Source organism: Cyprinodon tularosa, unplaced genomic scaffold (assembly GCF_016077235.1).
Source record: "Cyprinodon tularosa strain WSP-4 unplaced genomic scaffold, ASM1607723v1 ctg326, whole genome shotgun sequence".
Lineage (NCBI taxonomy): Eukaryota > Metazoa > Chordata > Actinopteri > Cyprinodontiformes > Cyprinodontidae > Cyprinodon > Cyprinodon tularosa.
Window position 1 is genome coordinate 345,846 of NW_024039037.1, and position 19,149 is coordinate 364,994.

The 19,149-nt window shown below is 37.1% G+C and overlaps 3 protein-coding genes across 3 annotated transcripts; all 3 read left to right on the plus strand.

Annotated features, from left to right (window-relative positions):
- The first annotated feature begins 1,904 nt into the window (after window positions 1–1,904).
- On the plus strand, window positions 1,905–7,391 carry LOC119788770 (toll-like receptor 8). The gene is made up of 2 exons (XM_038293397.1): window positions 1,905–2,024; window positions 4,296–7,391. The coding sequence occupies exons 1-2, from the start codon at window positions 1,905–1,907 to the stop codon at window positions 7,371–7,373; spliced, it is 3,198 nt and encodes a 1,065-aa protein (XP_038149325.1). The 3' UTR covers window positions 7,374–7,391.
- Window positions 7,392–7,882: 491 nt separating this feature from the next.
- LOC119788779 (toll-like receptor 8) lies at window positions 7,883–15,794 on the plus strand. The gene is made up of 2 exons (XM_038293410.1): window positions 7,883–8,005; window positions 12,120–15,794. Exons 1-2 carry the CDS (start codon window positions 8,003–8,005, stop codon window positions 15,195–15,197), a joined length of 3,081 nt encoding a protein of 1,026 aa, XP_038149338.1. The 5' UTR covers window positions 7,883–8,002; the 3' UTR covers window positions 15,198–15,794.
- Window positions 15,795–16,327: 533 nt separating this feature from the next.
- On the plus strand, window positions 16,328–17,153 carry tmsb4x (thymosin beta 4 X-linked). Its single transcript, XM_038293429.1, has 3 exons — window positions 16,328–16,435; window positions 16,716–16,828; window positions 16,902–17,153. Exons 2-3 carry the CDS (start codon window positions 16,729–16,731, stop codon window positions 16,931–16,933), a joined length of 132 nt encoding a protein of 43 aa, XP_038149357.1. The 5' UTR covers window positions 16,328–16,435; window positions 16,716–16,728; the 3' UTR covers window positions 16,934–17,153.
- Window positions 17,154–19,149: the final 1,996 nt, after the last annotated feature.

Sequence of the window (19,149 nt, forward strand, 5' to 3'; positions counted from 1 at the left end):
CTGTGTTATGGATATTTGGTTTACCGTATATTAATCATTTTCAATTTGAATCGCAGCATCCACCATTTAAAGAATAAAGTAATTTGTGGTTTTCAAGTGTGCTTTAACATTCTAAATCCAGTGTTTATTTCCCATTGAGACCCAGAGAAATATTTGAGTACTAAGAAACAATGATTATGTATACATTCACAAATATTAATAATTATTACAATTATTATTATAGGAGTCTTATATGTCTTTTTAGAAGCATTGAAGTCAGGTTTTAGAAAATTACCTGAATAAATTTAATAAACTTTATACTTGAGGAAATGTTTTTATGACCTTGATTTGACAACTATAAAAACAGCTCAGACTTAAATGGAAAAAAACAAGGAATGTAAGAACAATATTGAAATGCCCAGCAGCATAGCCAACAATCGTCATAGAGGTGACCAGGCAGCGACTGAGGGGTGACCCAAAAAGTTTAGGCGCAATAATCCAACTTCACTAACAGTTAAAATAACAATTACATCTATAATTTCGAAATAAATCACCGGAGATAGACTAGGCTGTACTTATACCTATGCTGTCTTATTTAAAGATATAATGGACAATTTTCTTTTGCCTTTTAGTTCTAGGGGGGTACTAAAAGGCAAAAAGCTAATAAACATATACTTGCTGCGCATGCACATCTCAAGTTTAAGTATTAAATATCCAGTTAGCTTTTTTAATATCTCAACTGCTCTCACCATATTCTTTGAATATGTCTGAGAGTCACAAGAGGCAAACTGTCTAATGATTTAATGCAAAGAAGAGGATAACCAGGGTGTATTTGGTAAACTGTTTTGAAAGCAAAACAGGTAGGATGGTTTGTGCATGCTCAGTTGCTCAAAAAGTAAATGGACTTTTTTTTTTACTTTTTTTTTACCAGATAAAATAATGGACAATACTTTTAATAAAACTATATTATATACATATTATTTCACCTAGGGGGATGCATCATTTTTTGTGAAAAATCATACATATTGTTGCTACATTAGGTTCCCTGTGAAATGTAGGCAGATATCAGCCTGTTTTTACCCGCAAAAATTAGACTTCTCCAACGACGACCGGTGTGTGTCTCCTAACAGACCAGAAACAGAAAAATGATGACATCGGGGGGGAGTCGCTCTCGCTTACTTTATTTGACATTTGACCATCAGCACTCCAAAATGTAGCCTTGTTTTAATTGTACTTTTTTTTTCCCAACACAACACAATTATGAAAGTATATGCATCATTACTGGTGCTTTCTTTTTTTCTTTTTCTTTTTTTGGAAGATTTTAATTTCTCAAGATTTTCTTTTCCACATGTTTTCAAAGCATTATTTTAGAACTAAAGAAGTAAAAGAAAAATTTTTGTTTCAAGTTGGGGGGTATCACACAGAATATGTTCTCATAGACCTTAAAATGGCTAGGACCACACCCTGATCGTACTTTTTATCTCAGAATATAGCATAGGTGTTTTTGCAGCAATAGATTCCTGATTATGTGCATTAAGGCTGGCTTACTGAGCCCAACCTCTTTTTCCTTTTGTAGTGAAGGGTTGTATAGAAGGCTGCTGTTATCCTTAAACTCTGTTTGGTTTCAGTGTCAGGGATCGGAACAGAGGACCAAGAATTCAAAGCAAACAGACAGTCATACTTAAAAGCATTTATTGAGAAACACTGGATCTGCAATTTATCAGCTAAGGCCGGAATTTCTGCAGAGGGAAAACTCAGGTTAGTGACCACGTAAATCTGACCGGGGACAATTCCAGGTCAAACTCAGAAATCAGATCCAGGTTGAGTTTACCGGTAGTATCCAGCAGGAGTCCAAAGAAAGGTTCAGGCAAAAGATCAGAACCTAGCAGTTACAACAGGTTTATCCTGGGACAATGAGAAGTAGGATGTATCCTCATAGAAGGAGGGAGCTGGAGGTGGATGGCCACCGGGTTCATCACTTTAGTGATGAGAAATGTCCCAATAACATGACGTACCAACTTCCTACTATCCACCCTCATAGTCAGGTCTGCGGTGGAGAGCTAAACTTTCCTGCCTAGCGTTTGCGGGTGCTGGAACTCTCCAGTGGTTAGCAGCTTTAGCTTGACAAATCAACGAATTGCCAATGGATGGCTCAGGCATGATAGGAAAATAACCAAACTGCCATTAAGTTCCCTTTAAAAGGCTCTGGTTGCAAAGAACAGGGTAGTCAGAAATGCAGCCTGTCCTAGTGAAGCTTCTTCTTCGTCGCCATACACGTTCATTCCACAGCTCCAGGATGTTTGCAAACACTGCAAAATAAAATATTCAAAAAAAATGTATTGAAATAAAAGTATGTTCACTTCCATTCCATTCACAAATGGAATAAGATAATTTCTGTTTAAATTAGGATAAAAAGTCCATTATCTTATTTCAGGGGCATAAAATCTAATTATCTGTCTTAAGGGCAGAAACAGTCATTCCACTCGCAGATCATCTATTTTACCTGATTATATTAAGAGCAAATACACCTTTTTTAAGGCATTTCTTCTTATTTTTTAATCTGGTTAATTCACCACTTATCGTCACATTCAAGCAAGTGAATAGAATGTCTGAAAAAACAGGCTCCCTCCTAATCATTACATTGAACGTTTCCTTCCAACAGTGACAAAGATGTGATTGTTTCAGAGTTATGCACATTTCTATAATCAGCTATTTAGGGACATACAGTATGTGTTAGTCGTGATCACCTTGTCCACCTTGCGAATCATCACACATAACTTAAAGCCCCTGTAACACCTTGACGATTTAGCCAGTGCATGCCTGATGTCCAAGAATGTTCTAAAACACTGGCATATGCTGAACGTTCTATGTATTTTTTCAATTTTGGGACAGAACTTATGTCCAACGACAGCCCATCTCATGCATAATGCACTGTAGCGTAATGCCCATGAAATGACACAAGCCAGTGTCCAGAGGGGGGCAGCAATGTGCCCAGAGGCGCACAGACTGCATAAAAAGATTAATATTATTGCGGTATTAACCTAGCTGCTGTTTACCACCTCCCAAAAAAAGGGAATAAATAAATAAATACAACAGAAAAAAGAAAAAGAAAGAAAGAAGGTATGCAGTAGCAGCAGATTCAGCATCATGTCTGCTAGGGAGTTTGTTGGTCGTGGCTGTGGTCGTGAACGCAGGTAGGATCCAACACACTCACCTTCTCACTCACCCTATGATGGGGATGATGTCCAGAGGAGTACTAACGCTGTCCTCCTGTGAACCCCAACATATGCCAAAATGCTGCCAATACATCATCATACAGTAGAAACACGTCCAGCAGTCATCTGGAACATGTCAAATATGTTAATATGTGTTAGAGATGGGTTCTTGAAAAGTTACGCATAAGTTATGCACCAGTTACTCAATTTTTGGAAAAGCTAGACACCACGACTTATGAGTAACTTAGACTTAGCATATGTCAATTATCAAATAACTTACCTGTAACCTATGCCCCAGGTAAGAGCATACGCTGGCGTACGTTGGGATGTACTTGCGTACTCACCATATGTGACGTGTCTCTGCATGCTTCAGCGTGCTCATAACTTAAACAAAACTAACCGATAACTTATCCAACTTATGCCAGCATTTTCAACAGTTTTTTTATACGTTAGGCATATGCTGGCTAACTCGTCAAGGTGTGACAGAGGCTTTAGGAATTAATCCTAAGATCCATCAACCATTTATTCTCAGTTAGACTGAAACTGTCACACGGATGATACCATACATTCTATACATTGTATGCACGTAGGTCAATGTGAACGTATGTCTAGAGATAACAAATACAGCGAACATTTCCACTTCACATCTGAATATATGTTTTTGTAGATTTTCCAAGAGTGGTGGTACATTAATGTGGGCAGATGAATGCGATTCAGTCTCACCTGTTGGGTTTAAATCATAAAACAAAAAAAAATAAGAAAACATCTAGCTCAATCCTCCTTGACTTGATACAGTTAAATGTGAGACAACTTAAATAAGTTTTAGTCCTCCATAGTTTGATATTGTTTTCCAATGAAAATATGTTATGGAAGTGTGGATTGCATCACAGTTTCGTGTTATACTTTTTTATACTTCCCAAGTTGTGTGTAAAACACTGCACCGCAGGATTTTTGTGCATAGGCACATTCTATAAATGAGGCCCTAGGTAAAACAGCTCAATGAGGTGATAACTTTTGTTGTTCTTTTTGTATTTTGTTGAACAGTTTCAAAAGTATAACAGGGAAATTTATTGTAGTGACTTTATTATTTTTTTCTTTCAGACAGCAAAGTGCTGGATTCATCTTTTTCTCATTGGTCTATACTGCATGCTGGAGATCCAACCTTCTGTCTGCAAAACTCGCTGGAGTGCAAAGTTCCTGTGTGATGTGATGGAGCCTAATATTTCTTCAGTCCGATTTGACTGTAGTGCTCGAGCTCTAGAGAAGGTACCTAAAGGGATAACTAACAATGTTACTGCCCTTGATTTATCGGAAAATTCCTTGAAGACAATTAAAGCTGACGCATTTTCAGGTCTGCTGAATCTGACTTGGCTTAATCTCAACTGTGCAAACCTGAAGAAGAAAGTGATATTTAAGGCAAATCTCAAGAGCCTAACAAAACTGCATGAGTTGAGGTTGGCTGGTAATGGTTTTGATGAAATTCCAAACAACCTCCCTGAAAGTGTGGAAATCCTTGAGCTGAAAAACAACAACATCACATTTCTTAGAGACAGGAGCTTTGCTGGTTTACCAAACCTGAAACAACTCTGGTTATCTAATAACTGCTACTACTGGAATCCATGTGGAAAATATTTTAACATCTCAGAAAACTGTTTTACCCACATGTCCAAACTGCAAGATCTGGATCTGTCTTATAACAACTTAAGCCATGTTCCAAAAGGCCTACCGGAGTCTTTGACAATGCTTAATGTGAGTTGTAACAGAATACAGCACATATCAAAGGAAGAATTGTTTGGTTTAAACCAGTTGAAACTCCTTAAAATACAAGGAAACTGCCCCAGATGTGAAAATGCTCCTTTTCCATGTATACCCTGCCCTAAACGTTCACTTCAAATTGACCCTGATGCATTTGAAAATCTGTCACAACTTGAGGAACTCAACATGGGAGGAAACTCTCTGGAATATCTGAATCCATTGTGGTTTAAGAACCTAAGGAAGCTGAAACATCTGCTCCTTTCATTTAACTTTTTACTCAGTGAATTTACTGAAAAGGCTGAATTCCTGCAATACCTCCCAAGGCTCAAAGTTATCGATATTTCTTTCAATTATGCTTTAAAACATTATCCTAAAACCATTAATCTTTCAAATGAGTTTTCAAAACTTCATTCATTAAGAACCTTGCATATGGAGGGGTTGGTCTTCCAGAACATTGAACCAGACACACTCAAGAGTCTCTATGGACTTAAAAATCTATCAGCCCTGAATTTGGGGACTAACTTTATTATTTGCTGTAATTCAACTGTATTCAGGAAGTTTAATTTCTTGAAAGTAATTTACATGGCAGAAAACAGGCTCAGTCCTACTCCAAATATAAATCCTTCCAGCTCAGAAAATGGATACACTCAACAAGCAGATTTTTCGATTTCTTCATTTATAAAACTTCCGCCTAAAGACCCTGTATTTGAGTTATCTCATGGTCTTATAAAGCAACAGTGTTTTAATTCTGGACGAGTTCTAATTCTTAGTTCAAATAATTTGTTCTTCATTTCTCAAAAGCAGTTTGAAGGTTATGGGGATATCGCCTGTCTGAATCTATCAGGGAATGGATTCTCTGCAGCACTTAATGGCACAGAGTTCTCATTACTGCCTAATTTGACCTACTTGGACTTGTCCTTCAATAAAATCAATCTAGCTTATGATTATGCTTTTCAGGAACTGAAGAAATTACAGGTATTAGACCTCAGTTGGAATTCCCACTATTTTATGGCATATGGAATAACTAAAAATTTACATTTCCTAAAAAACCTACCTGTCCTGAGGGTACTTAATATGAGCCATAATTCAATTTCAACATTAACAACCAAACAGATGCACAGCAGTTCTTTAGCAGAACTACAGTTTACACACAACAAGCTTGGAACTCTTTGGAAAGAAGGAGAGAACTCCTATAAGACTCTTTTTACCAACCTAAAGAATTTGACAGTTCTAGATATATCCTGGAACAATATTAAACATATTCCTCTCGATGTTTATGAAAAGCTTCCTCGGAACCTGACAGAACTACGCATCAGTCACAACAAAATGACAGATTTTTTATGGGACAGTCTATCTTACTTCCCTCACCTTAGAATTTTAGACCTGAGCCACAATTCCTTGTCCAATATAGCCGGTGTTAAAAAAGCAACTAGCTTCTCTTTGACTGTTCTTGATCTGACTAACAATCTCATTTTTCACTTGGGAAAGTCATTCTTCAGTGGCATTAAAACCCTTGAGACTCTGAGCCTCAGCTCCAACAAACTAAATATCATCAATCAGTCCACCTTCCAACCAAAACCTGAGAATCTTAAGACTTTGTTTTTGCAGAGAAACCCATTTCAATGTACATGTGATTCTTTGGATTTCATCGTATGGATTGGAAAAAGAGAGGTAAATATTCCAAGACTGACAACTGATGTAAGATGTGAAACACCAGAAAAGGACAGGAACCAACCACTGATATACTTTAATATTGACCAATGTGTAAATGACGATGAGGCCTTCAGAATGTACATTCTCACAACCTTCTTCCTTATTGTCTTTATGTTTGTGGCAACAGTTGATCACATGTTCTACTGGGATGCTACCTATGTCATGCACTATATCAAGGCTAAACTGAAGGGATACAGATCATTGTACTCACAGGAAAATATTTATGATGTCTTTGTAACCTATGACACCAAAGATCCATGTGTATCTGATTGGGTAATGATGAATCTACGAGTGAAATTAGAAGAGGAGGGAGAGAAACTTCTTCCGTTGTGCTTGGAGGAGAGGGACTGGCTCCCAGGAGTGCCTCTAGTGGATAACCTAACACAGAGCATCAGAAATAGTCGCAAAACAGTGTTTGTCCTGACAAAGGGCTATGTTAAGACTGGGGTGTTCAAACTGGCATTGTATCTGGCCCACCAGAGACTGCTTGATGAAAATATGGATGTGATTGTGTTGCTGATGCTGGAACCTGTCCTGCAGCATTCTCACTTCCTGCGCCTAAGAAGGAGGCTGTGTGAGAAAAGTGTTGTGGAGTGGCCCAGAACAGCAGCTGCTGAACCTTGGTTCTGGCAAAACCTAAGAAATGTTTTAAGAGTAGACAATCGTATAATATACAACAAGGCTTATACAAAAGTCTTCAGCATGAAATAACAAGGAAGACAACACAAGCACAGTGGAAGTGTTTGGGCTATTAAAGCAATTTCATTGCAATAGCTGTTTTACCATAGGTATAAAGGTTATGGTTCAAACATATTCTTTATGTTTTTGTTAAGCATTTCATGGTGAATGAAGAGCGCTGTAAAAATAAAACTTCCCTTGTCAAGATGGTTTATTGTTATGAACACACTTCCCTGGTTCCATTACCATGGTATTCTAATGTAGCACAGTAAAAAAAAAAAAAAAAAAAAAAAACGCAGAAGTTTTTGCCACTTGTCTCCACTATACGGGAACTAATTTAAAGTTGTTGCAGTGAGGAAATGAAACTGTTTAACATTTACTTCTGCAATTTACATGCTAGATTTCCCCCACATCGTGTCCTGTTTGGCGAGAAAGTGTAGTCCTTTTGTTTTTGACTGCAGCAAGCGGGATTCTTTCTTTCAAAACGTGCAGATATAAGGAACCAGAGCATAAACTACAGTACATTCTGATCAGATACTAATGTTTAATTTAACTGTCTTGTTTCATTTTTGTAATTCCATAAGAAATTTATTTTCTTTAGCTAGACTATAATTAACAGAGTTAGATTTGAAGTTTTGAAAGATCAATACTATCCAAGCGCAATGGTGAGTTTTACTAACAAGTCTCTCAGTGTATATATGTGTGATTGGAAAAATATCTGTCTTTCTTAAATTATACTGTTTTTGTGCTAAATGCTAATTTACTAACTGGGTTTGAATCTGTATATCATTATTTCCCCAAAAACTCCTTTCTTTTGTTGTAAGGCATTTTGCCTTTTAAATGTTTGCTCTATAGCAAATGATTTACATTCATACATTGAGATAAAGATGCATAAACTGTTTCAGCTTTACAGCTAAATTCTTAATTTTTTGGTAAGGCTCTGAGTAATGTTATTGTATGCATTAATGCACTTACCTACACAAATATTTGCTTACTTAAAAACTGGTATGACCTAATTGCTTGAAATCACAGATTCAAAATAAATAACCACCTAATATGAAAAGCTTCTGTTGTTTGTAAAATGTGTGTTTAGATTTTAATTAAATTATATTAAATGTGTCAGTGCGCTGACCTCTGCTGCTGTTTTAGTGTCTACGGATGCCTTTATACATGTGATTTTTACAGTGATAAAGCTACATTAACGTTAGTAATGTGAACAATTAGACTAAATACATTGCCTAAAAAAGTCATTAATGAAGAACAGTTACCTTTTACTGTTTTTCAAACTGACTAGCAAATTAATATACGTTTAGATTTAACAAATACAATTTTGCACTATAATTTTAAAATGATTTTCTCATTACCTCACTGTGGAAAATCATGATGCTCAATTAAAAAATTACATCTTTCAGGTTTTTCTGATTTTTTCCCTTTTGGGGTGGGGGCCAGACTAAAACAGGACTTCTGTTAGATAGATGCTTCTTATAAAATACATTTACTTTTATATGAGAGTGTTAAAACACTCATACATGAATAAAACATCTACAATTTTTAAATGTGGATGTGTGGAATCTCCAGGTACAACAGAATGAATCGTCAATAACATTATGGTTTTATAAAAGGAAATGGCTGATTCCTTTCTCAAGTGTCTTGTTTTGGATTTCAAACATACCACATGGGGAAGCTGGTTACATATATTATATACCAGGGTAGTTTTGTTCTTCGTTAAGGATAGTATGTAGCAAAATCCCAATTGTATGACCGACTTTATCGACTGGATCCAGCATCACAGTAGGTTAGACAACATTGATTTTATATAGTACTGAAAAAACTAAAGAACACACAGAAGAGCCATCAGATTTTTAATTGGAAAAAAAAAACACATGTTGAATATCCATACAATTATAGAATGTGTAATGTGTTAGGAACAATTGCATTAGCTGATAGAAATAAAAATGATAAACCCACAGAGGGCTAACTCCAAAGTTGCCAGTTGAAAGTTAAAACCTTATGTAACGGGCTATTCAAATTTTCAGAAATGTCTTTACAGCAACTTAAAATGGCACTCAGTAGTTTGTGTGACCTCCATATGCTTGTATGCATCCCTGACAGTATCAGAGCATGTTCCTTGGGAGTTCACAGATAATGAACTTGGGTATCTCCTTCCAGATCCTGATCATATGAATCCAATAATCTGCCCATGTTTGATCGCCATCAGTCCACCACAGAGCTAACAGGTCTCCGAAGGACTTTAAGTCTCCCTTCGCTCTGCAGCAGGGGGGTATCTCTTTAGTATTTGGTCTCAGAAACATCTCCACAAGGGCTGTGTGCTGAGTGCCAAACTCTACAGCCCAGTTCACCTATGACTGTGCCCCCTCCCACCCAACATGTAATGTGATGTGATGGGGCTCCTCTACAGCAGGCATCCCCAACCTCGGTCCTCGAGGCCCGCTGTCCTGCAGGTTTTAGAGGTTACCCTGCGTTAACACAGCTGATTATAATGATTGCAGTATACCAAAAGCCTGTTAATCAGCTTTCAATTAAAATCAGCTGTGCTGAAGCAAGGAAACCTCTAAAACATGCAGGACAGCAGCCCTCGAGGACTGAGGTTGGGGAGGCCTGCTCTACAGGACTGATGGCTCTGCCTAGGGAGATGAGGTGAAACAGCTAAAACTGTTGTCTTTAGAGAATACCTTGATCCTAAACACTACAAAATACAAAGCACCTGATCACAGACTTCAGGATGAAACATTTTAGCTCTGTCCATCAATTCGAACTACATGAAGAGGGTCTCCAATTTCCAGTTTCTGAGTTTAAAGACAGAGAACAATCTGACATGGACTGTCAACACCACCAGCATTGTCATGAAAGTACAGAATAAACTACTGTACTTTTTCGAGAATACTGAGGCACAACCATCTTATGCAAAAGCTGCTGGTGTCCTTCTAGCACCACTCCAGAGAACTGTCACCACAGTCCAACAAATCATCAGATGTCCTCTCTCTTTACTAGAGGAACTCGACAACGCCTGGTGCCTTAAAAAAAGAACACTAAAAAATTCAGAGACCTGTCTCATCCAGGACACTTACTTTTAGAACTTCTGCCATCTGGTAGATGAAAGAAGGCACTGAAAAACCGAACAAATGTTTTTCTGCCAGAGGAATAGCTGTACTCAATTAAGCCATGTTGGGACCTATTTTTTAACCAATATATAAATAGTACAAAAATTTCAAATACCTTTTTTCATTTCATAAATATCTTGTTTGTGTTCATTATTTTGGTCTACAACTTGTACAATGTCAGTAAATAACATTAAGTCTTCAATCTGTGAAGGAAATATTGGAGAGAGGCTAATATTATAGGAGGTAGGAAGGTTTGTTATATGTTTTAACTGGTATGAAAGTCTAAATTTGTTAATAGTTTATGGGTTATTGACTCTTTAAAAGAGCTATTGGCATTTCCAGATAAACCATCAGCTCATAAAACATTTTTGTGAACCCTATTTGCTTCATTAATCCGATGAATGTTTTTGCTTTGACAAAATTGTGATGCTATTTGAAGATAGGGTAGGGTAAGGGAGAGAGTTGACAACATTGTTGGTACTTCTTAAAAGATTAAAGCACAGAAAAAATCCAGAATTTCTGTTCACCGAAGCATAAGTAATTCACTCCATGAAAAAAGTATATCCAACCCAGCTATAGACAATATACAATGCTCAAAAAGTAAAGGGAACACTCATATAAAACATCCTAGATCCTAATGAATAAAATATACTCATTGAATACTTTGTTCTGTAGCAAGAACTGACAACAAAATCACACATAAATCATCAGTGAAAGTTTATTTCATTAATCATTGGAGACCTGGATTTGTAGTCACACACAAAATTAAAGTGGAAAATCGCACTACAGCCTGATTCAACTATAATGTAATGTCCCCAAAAACAGGTCAAAATTAGTCTCAGTATCATGCGTTGCCTCCACATACCTGTATGGCCTCCCTATAACGTCTGAGTATACGCCTGATGAAGTGGCAGGTAGTCTCCTGAGAGATCTCTTTCCAAACCTGGGCTAAAACACCACGTCCTGAACAGTCCATAGTGCAACGGGACAATGGTGGATGGTTCAAGACATGATGTCCCAGATTTGCTCAATCAGATTCAGGTCTGAGGAACGGGCGGGCCAGTCAATAGCTTCAATGCCTTCATCTTGCAAGAACTGCTGACACACTCCAGTGACATGAGTTCTAGCATTGCCCTGCATTAGGAGGAACCAAGGGCCTACCACACCAGAATATGGTCTCACAAGGGGTCAGAGGATCTCATCTCAGTATCTAATGGTAGTCATGCTACCTCTGGCGAGCACATAGTGGGCTGTGAAGCCCTCCATGCCTCATTCAGTGTGAATTCACTGAACGCGCTGACACAACTAGAATACTTTCTTGAAATAACATAGAACAAAGCTACCCTGGTAAATGTAGGCAATCATCTGCTATTTATGTTATAACTGAAACACCCCAACATGATACATTAAAACAACAACAGGAAGAAATAATATTTTTTCAAAAATACTTTAAGTTATTGAATGCATTCAGATTTATTGAAGTATAACTATTACTGTGGCACACAATTTTTTTTAATGGTACCAAAAAGATGCAATCAAGCAAAAAAAAAAAAAAAATAGCAGTTCATTGCAACAAGAGCCCATCTGTTCATTTGAGATACAGGTTTTTGAATAAGCTTTTTCTCATCAATATCATTCCCTTTACTATTAATTTCAGACAGCAAAGTGCTGGATTCATCTGCTTCTCCTTGGTCTATACTGCATGCTGGAGATCCAACCTTCTGCCTGCAAAATTCGCTGGAGTGCACAGTTCCTGTGTGATGTGATGGAGCCTAATATTTCTTCAGTCCGATTTGACTGTAGTGCTCGAGCTCTAGAGAAGGTACCTGAAGGGATAACTAACAATGTTACTGCCCTTGATTTATCGGAAAATTCCTTGAAGACAATTAAAGCTGACGCATTTTCAGGTCTGCTGAATCTGACTTGGCTTAATCTCAACTGGGCAAACCTGAAGAAGAAAGTGATCTTTAAGGCAAACCTCAAGAGCCTAACAAAACTGCATGAGTTGAGGTTGGCTGGTAATGGTTTTGATGAAATTCCAAACAACCTCCCTGAAAGTGTGGAAATCCTTGAGCTGAAAAACAACAACATCACATTTCTGAGAGATGGGAGCTTTGCTGGTTTACCAAACCTGAAACAACTCTGGTTATCTAATAACTGCTACTACTGGAATCCATGTGGAAAATATTTTAACATCTCAGAAAACTGTTTTACTCACATGTCCAAACTGCAAGATCTGGATCTGTCTTATAACAACTTAAGCCATGTTCCAAAAGGCCTACCGGAGTCTTTGACAATGCTTAATGTCAGTTGTAACAAAATACAGCACATATCAAAGGAAGACTTTTTTGGTTTAAACCAGTTGAAACTCCTTAAAATACAAGGAAACTGCCCCAGATGTGAAAACGCTCCTTTTCCATGTATACCCTGCCCTAAACGTTCACTTCAAATTGACCCTGATGCATTTGAAAATCTGTCACAACTCGAGGAACTCAACATGGGAGGAAACTCTCTGGAATATCTGAATCCATTGTGGTTTAAGAACCTAAGGAAGCTGAAACATCTGCTCCTTTCATTTAACTTTTTACTCAGTGAATTTACTGGAAAGGCTAAGTTCCTGCGATACCTCCCAAGGCTCGAAGTGATGGAATTTTCTTTCAACTATGCTTTAAAACTTTATCCCAAAACCATTAATCTTTCAAATGAGTTTTCAAAACTTCATTCATTAAGAACCTTGCATATGGAGGGGTTGGTCTTCCAGAACATTGGACCAGACACACTCAAGAGTCTCTATGGACTTAAAAATCTATCAGCCCTGAATTTGGGGACTAACTTTATTATTCAGGCTGATTACACTGTTTTTACCAAATTTATTCCTTTGAAGATGATTTATTTAGCAGAAAACAGGCTCTATCCTACACCACATACAAATCATTCTTACTCAGAAAATGGATACACTCAACAAGCAGATTTTTCGATTTCTTCATTTATAAAACTTCCGCCTAAAGACTTTTCATTTGAGTTATCTCATGGCCTCATAAAGCAACAGTGCTTTAACTCTGGACGAGTTCTAATTCTTAGTTCAAATAATTTGTTCTTCATTTCTCAAAAGCAGTTTGAAGGTTATGGGGATATCGCCTGTCTGAATCTATCAGGGAATGGATTCTCTTCTGCACTTAATGGCACAGAGTTCTCATTACTGCCTAATTTGACCTACTTGGACTTGTCTTTTAATAAGATCGATCTGGCTTATGACTATGCCTTTCAGGAACTGAAAAAACTTGAGGTGTTAGACATCAGTTGGAATTCTCACTACTTTAAATCTTATGGGATCACGCATAATTTGAACTTTATAAAAAACCTACCTGTCCTGAGGGTACTTAATATGAGCCATAATTCAATTTCAACTTTAACAACCAAACAGATGCACAGCAGTTCTTTAGCAGAACTGCAGTTTACATATAACCAGCTTGGAACTCTTTGGAAAGAAGGAGAGGACTCCTATAAGACTCTCTTTACCAACCTAAAGAATTTGACAGTTCTAGATATATCCTGGAACAATATTAAACATATTCCTGTCGATGTTTATGAAAAGCTTCCTCGGAACCTGACAGAACTACGCATCAGTCACAACAAAATGACAGATTTTTTATGGGACAGTCTATCTTACTTCCCTCACCTTAGAATTTTAGACCTGAGCCACAATTCCTTGTCCAATATAGCCAGTGTTAAAAAAGCAACTAGCCTCTCTTTGACTTTTCTTGATCTGACTCACAATCACATTTTTCACTTGGGAAAGTCATTCTTCGGTGGCATGAAAACCCTTGAGACTCTGAGCCTCAGCTCCAACAAACTGAATATCATCAATCAGTCCACCTTCCAACCAAAACCTGAGAATCTTAAGACTTTGTTTTTGCAGAGAAACCCATTTCAATGTACATGTGATTCTTTGGATTTCATCGTATGGATTGGAAAAGGAGAGGTAAAGATTCCAAGACTGACAACTGATGTAAGATGTGAAACACCAGAAAAGGACAGGAACCAACCACTGATATACTTTAATATTGACCAATGTGTAAATGACGATGAGGCCTTCAGAATGTACATTCTCACAACCTTCTTCCTTATTGTCTTTATGTTTGTGGCAACAGTTGCTCACATGTTCTACTGGGATGCTACCTATGTCATGCACTATATCAAGGCTAAACTGAAGGGATACAGATCATTGTACTCACAGGAAAATATTTATGATGTCTTTGTAACCTATGACACCAAAGATCCACGTGTATCTGATTGGGTAATGATGAATCTACGAGTGAAATTAGAAGAGGAGGGTGAGAAGCTTCTTCCGTTGTGCTTGGAGGAGAGGGACTGGCTCCCAGGAGTGCCTCTAGTGGATAACCTAACACAGAGCATCAGAAATAGTCGCAAAACCCTGTTTGTCCTCACAGAGGGCTATGTTAAGACTGGGGTGTTCAAACTGGCAATGTATCTGGCCCACCAGAGACTGCTTGATGAAAATATGGATGTGATTGTGTTGCTGATGCTGGAACCTGTGCTGCAGCATTCTCACTTCCTGCGCCTAAGGAGGAGGCTGTGTGAGAAAAGTGTTGTGGAGTGGCCCAGAACAGCAGCTGCTGAACCTTGGTTCTGGCAGAACTTGAGAAATGTTGTAAGGGTGGATAATCAGATCATGTATGGCAAGACTTATAAAAAGTTCTTCAACAGCAGGTAGAGAGGGGGTTAATGGTTGTTGAATAAAACATAGGGATTTTTTTTATTTATTTCTTAGGATATTTATATTTTGAAATACACCATAGTATCTGTAATTATTTGCATCAAAACAGGCCAGGAATCTTACATTTCAAAAATATGAAAAAAAAAAAAAAATCATTGTAAATGACTTATCTTTTACACCAGCAAGTGAAAGAGGGTGGTTATCATGCACAATGACTGTCATAATCTAAACAATAAACACATTGAAAACATAACTAATCATTAATAAAATGTATTAAATTCAGTGTATGTTAGAATGAGCTGAATTCCTTTTTCTATCATGCTAGTTATTCCATTGTTATCTAAATTATTTTAGGGTGGTCTATAACTCAGGAAATATGGGGTACTTTCATAAGTAGGAACTGCATCTTTTTTGATAAAAGGATAATTATTTGAAAAGACCGTTGCTTATTATTTTAATATATATGTGTATGTAATGATGTTATACTGATATTTATTCAAATTCTGTCAATTCACATAATTAAACAAAACGTTGAAATAATAATAGATTGTATACATTCATGTCCATTGAAATGATTGATTTTTTCTACAATCTGTAAATACCTTTTTTTAAATAAATCACGAATAACTAAAACTCATCATCAGTTTCCGTTTGAAGTCTTTTTTTAACTGTCAGGACTGGAAAAAAAGAGATATTTATAACTTAATAATCAGCCTATAGTCGTTCCTCGCCTGATATACCGTGTTAGACCACACGGGGTCGCTAGTAGTAAACATTTAAAAACGCATCATTCCACCCAGAAAACCTCTGGATTAAAAACCTTTGTGCGTTTTTGTGCATGAAGAAACGTCTAGAACCACTGCTGTGTTGCGCACAACCTCACGAGACAAGCGGAGTAATTTACCGGACCCCTTTTAATCATGTAAGCTAATGAGATGCAGCTGGTGTGGTTTAATTGAAAGTGCTTAGAAGTAGTCAGAAAAGATTGTCCTTACTTGTCCATACTTATATATCAATATGGATATGGGTGATATTTGACTTTAAATTAACCTAAAATAAAAAGTATATATTGATTTAATGAAATATAGCTGGTTGATAAACTTAGAAGAAGCGTGACGTCAGACGCTTATTAACATACTGGGCAGTATTTATAGGCTGATGGCGACGTGCATTATCACTCTGCTCCTGCTTCTTTGAGACAGTCTTCCTGTGTGGTCTCTGTGCTTGCAAGCTTGGTAAGTTCTCCTTTTGCATATTGAGCAATGCATAAACCTACAGGTTATGGTTGTAGTTTCCAGATGAACAGATAATATTCTCAACATTTAGCTTTTAGTATTTGAATAAAGGTTAGTTTCAGAAATTATATGCTGAAATAAATGGTCTTTTGATGTTTATCAATGCTAACCACCTGCTTTATTTTTAAACAAAGTTTAAAGATGACTGTTTCCCTTAAATATTGGGTTTGACTTAATTTCTAGCAAGCCTCTAGAAAGTTACAAGTTTGTTTTCTGATAGGTCCCCTACAATCATGTCTGACAAACCTGATGTTACTGAGGTCACAACCTTTGACAAAACCAAGCTGAAGAAGACTGAAACCCAAGAGAAGAACCCCCTGCCAACCAAAGAAAGTAAGTTTTACTCTTAACTTTATTGCAGGCATTTGTTTTATGTGGCTAACTCCTGATTCCATTTTTGCTCCAGCAATTGAACAGGAGAAGGCAGAGTCATCATGAAGACCGGTCTATGTACTGCACATCCCACAGCAATGGCATCAAATTCTTCTGGATATGGCTTCCCTTGGCGTGGGATTTCTTTAATCCCTGCTGTGGAATGATGGACTTGCTTGTGGCCTCCTCCTGGCCAGTTTTGAATGCTCACTAAGCAAGATATTTCTTGTAAACCTGGAATGCACAATTTTCAGAATGTCAAATTAAAACAAACTTGAGACAAAAACCATGGTGTATAGTCTGTTTTAATGGAAACCTCGTTATTTGGACTTTGTCTGAATCTTGAGCTACATCTAACTTTGGTTTTGAAAGGGCACTTAATGCTGCAGCTGGTGTGGGTCTCCCACCCCCCAAGGCATGTAAATTTACTTTTGAAGTAAACAGGCTGATGCCAACAATATTTAACACATTGCAAATGTTTGCAAGCTGTCCTGCCAGTGGATCTAGTTTCCCAGAAAAGGGAGAATAAAAGATAATTGAAGCTGGGGTGGGAAATGAGCCACAAAATGTCTAAAGAAAATGTTAACAAGCCTTAATAGGAAATGGTGCATAAGGTCACTGGTTTAAAAAAAAATTCTCCAAGTTGCCCAGAACTAAACACTAGTTTGGACCAAAACTGGTAAACATTCTAGGACTTGACCAAATCTCAATGTTTTGACATATCCGATCCAGGTTTTTGAAGACTGCAGGTTTATTTTTGAGAGGGATTGCATCATGAATAGGCCCCAGTTTTTTTTTTTTTTTTCTTTAAACTATCTGCTTCATTAAGACAAATGTACTGCCATTCACTGAGTTTTAATGGCGCCAATGGGCTCGTGTGGGTCAGGGACATTTCTATGCCACGTTTAAAAAAAAAAAAAAGACCTCGGTGTAAACGATGCAAAGCCATCTTATTTTTAGGTCCGTATTCAGTAATCAATTTAGACCTACACTAGTGCTTTTTTGTGATGCATTGTAAATGCAACCTAGACTCCATCTGCCACTATTTTAACACACTCCACAGCTTCTGTGTAGGAATTTAAGTTGATTTAAAAACTGCTCCTGTAATTGCATATGGATGCATACATTGCATGTGATAAATTCAATAGGATGCACAACCCAAATGGGGCTTAAAATGCATGGTAAAAAGTTGCTACAAATAACCAGTGAAAGAGCTGTGATACGGCTAAAAATTGATATTTTAGATGCTCCTAACTTGTTTGAGACGCTACACAAAAAATACTCTGATACACACAGCCTATTTTTAAGCTTCAATTTCATACTAAAGATGTAGTTGTGTCTGACACCCTGTTTAGACATATCTTTTTGTGTAGCTTGTAAAAGGCTATGCTGATAGGGCTAAACGCAGGCTGACGGCTGATTTTTAAATGTGGGGGGGAAGTGATGTCACAGCTTTGGGCAGCAGTTCTCCATGACTCATCTTTGAGGCTATGGCGATTTTCTGACTTTGAGCGATCAAACTTACAGGAAAGACAGTTTTTTATTTCTGTTTCTATGGTAGCAGACAGACTTCCTGTCACACAATGACAGACTATTGTTCTGACCTCAAATTTATTTTACCTAAATCACAATTCGTGTTGATTTCTAATTTTTACCTAGATATTTTAGCTGTATCCATATTCAGAATCAGAAATACTGTAATAATCCAAGAGGGAAATTACTTTTGTTACGTGCTCCAGTTATAGTTTTTTATAATATATACACACATCCAACTATACAATATAATAAAGAAAAAAAACAAGAATAAAAAGAGATAAAATATATACACATATAGCTCTTCTGTATATATAGCTGTACGTATATCTATGCATATGTAAAAACTAAATCCAAATAAAGTGAAAATCCAAGTAAAGTGATACGTGGCATGCAAAAAAAAGTGCATAAATGTCAATTACGGGGGGGCTGAATCACTTGAGGACATTGTATTACCGTAATCAGTTTGTTTTGGGATCATGTCAGTGATGTTTAAGTAATCATGCAGATTAACCGTTTATCAGATCCGTCTGGGGATCAACAGATTATGTAACTTTGACATTGACTGATTGGACTGTATGTAAATTGGATCTAAGACTCACCGTATATCAAATGTGTACCATAACTAATTGTTTAGATTCCAATTGAAATAATTAGGTTCATATTCTTATCATTTAAACAAAACTGTAATGTATTCTCTCTGACTCCATTTTTACAGTTAGTTTAAATCCAATATTTTGAAGGTTACA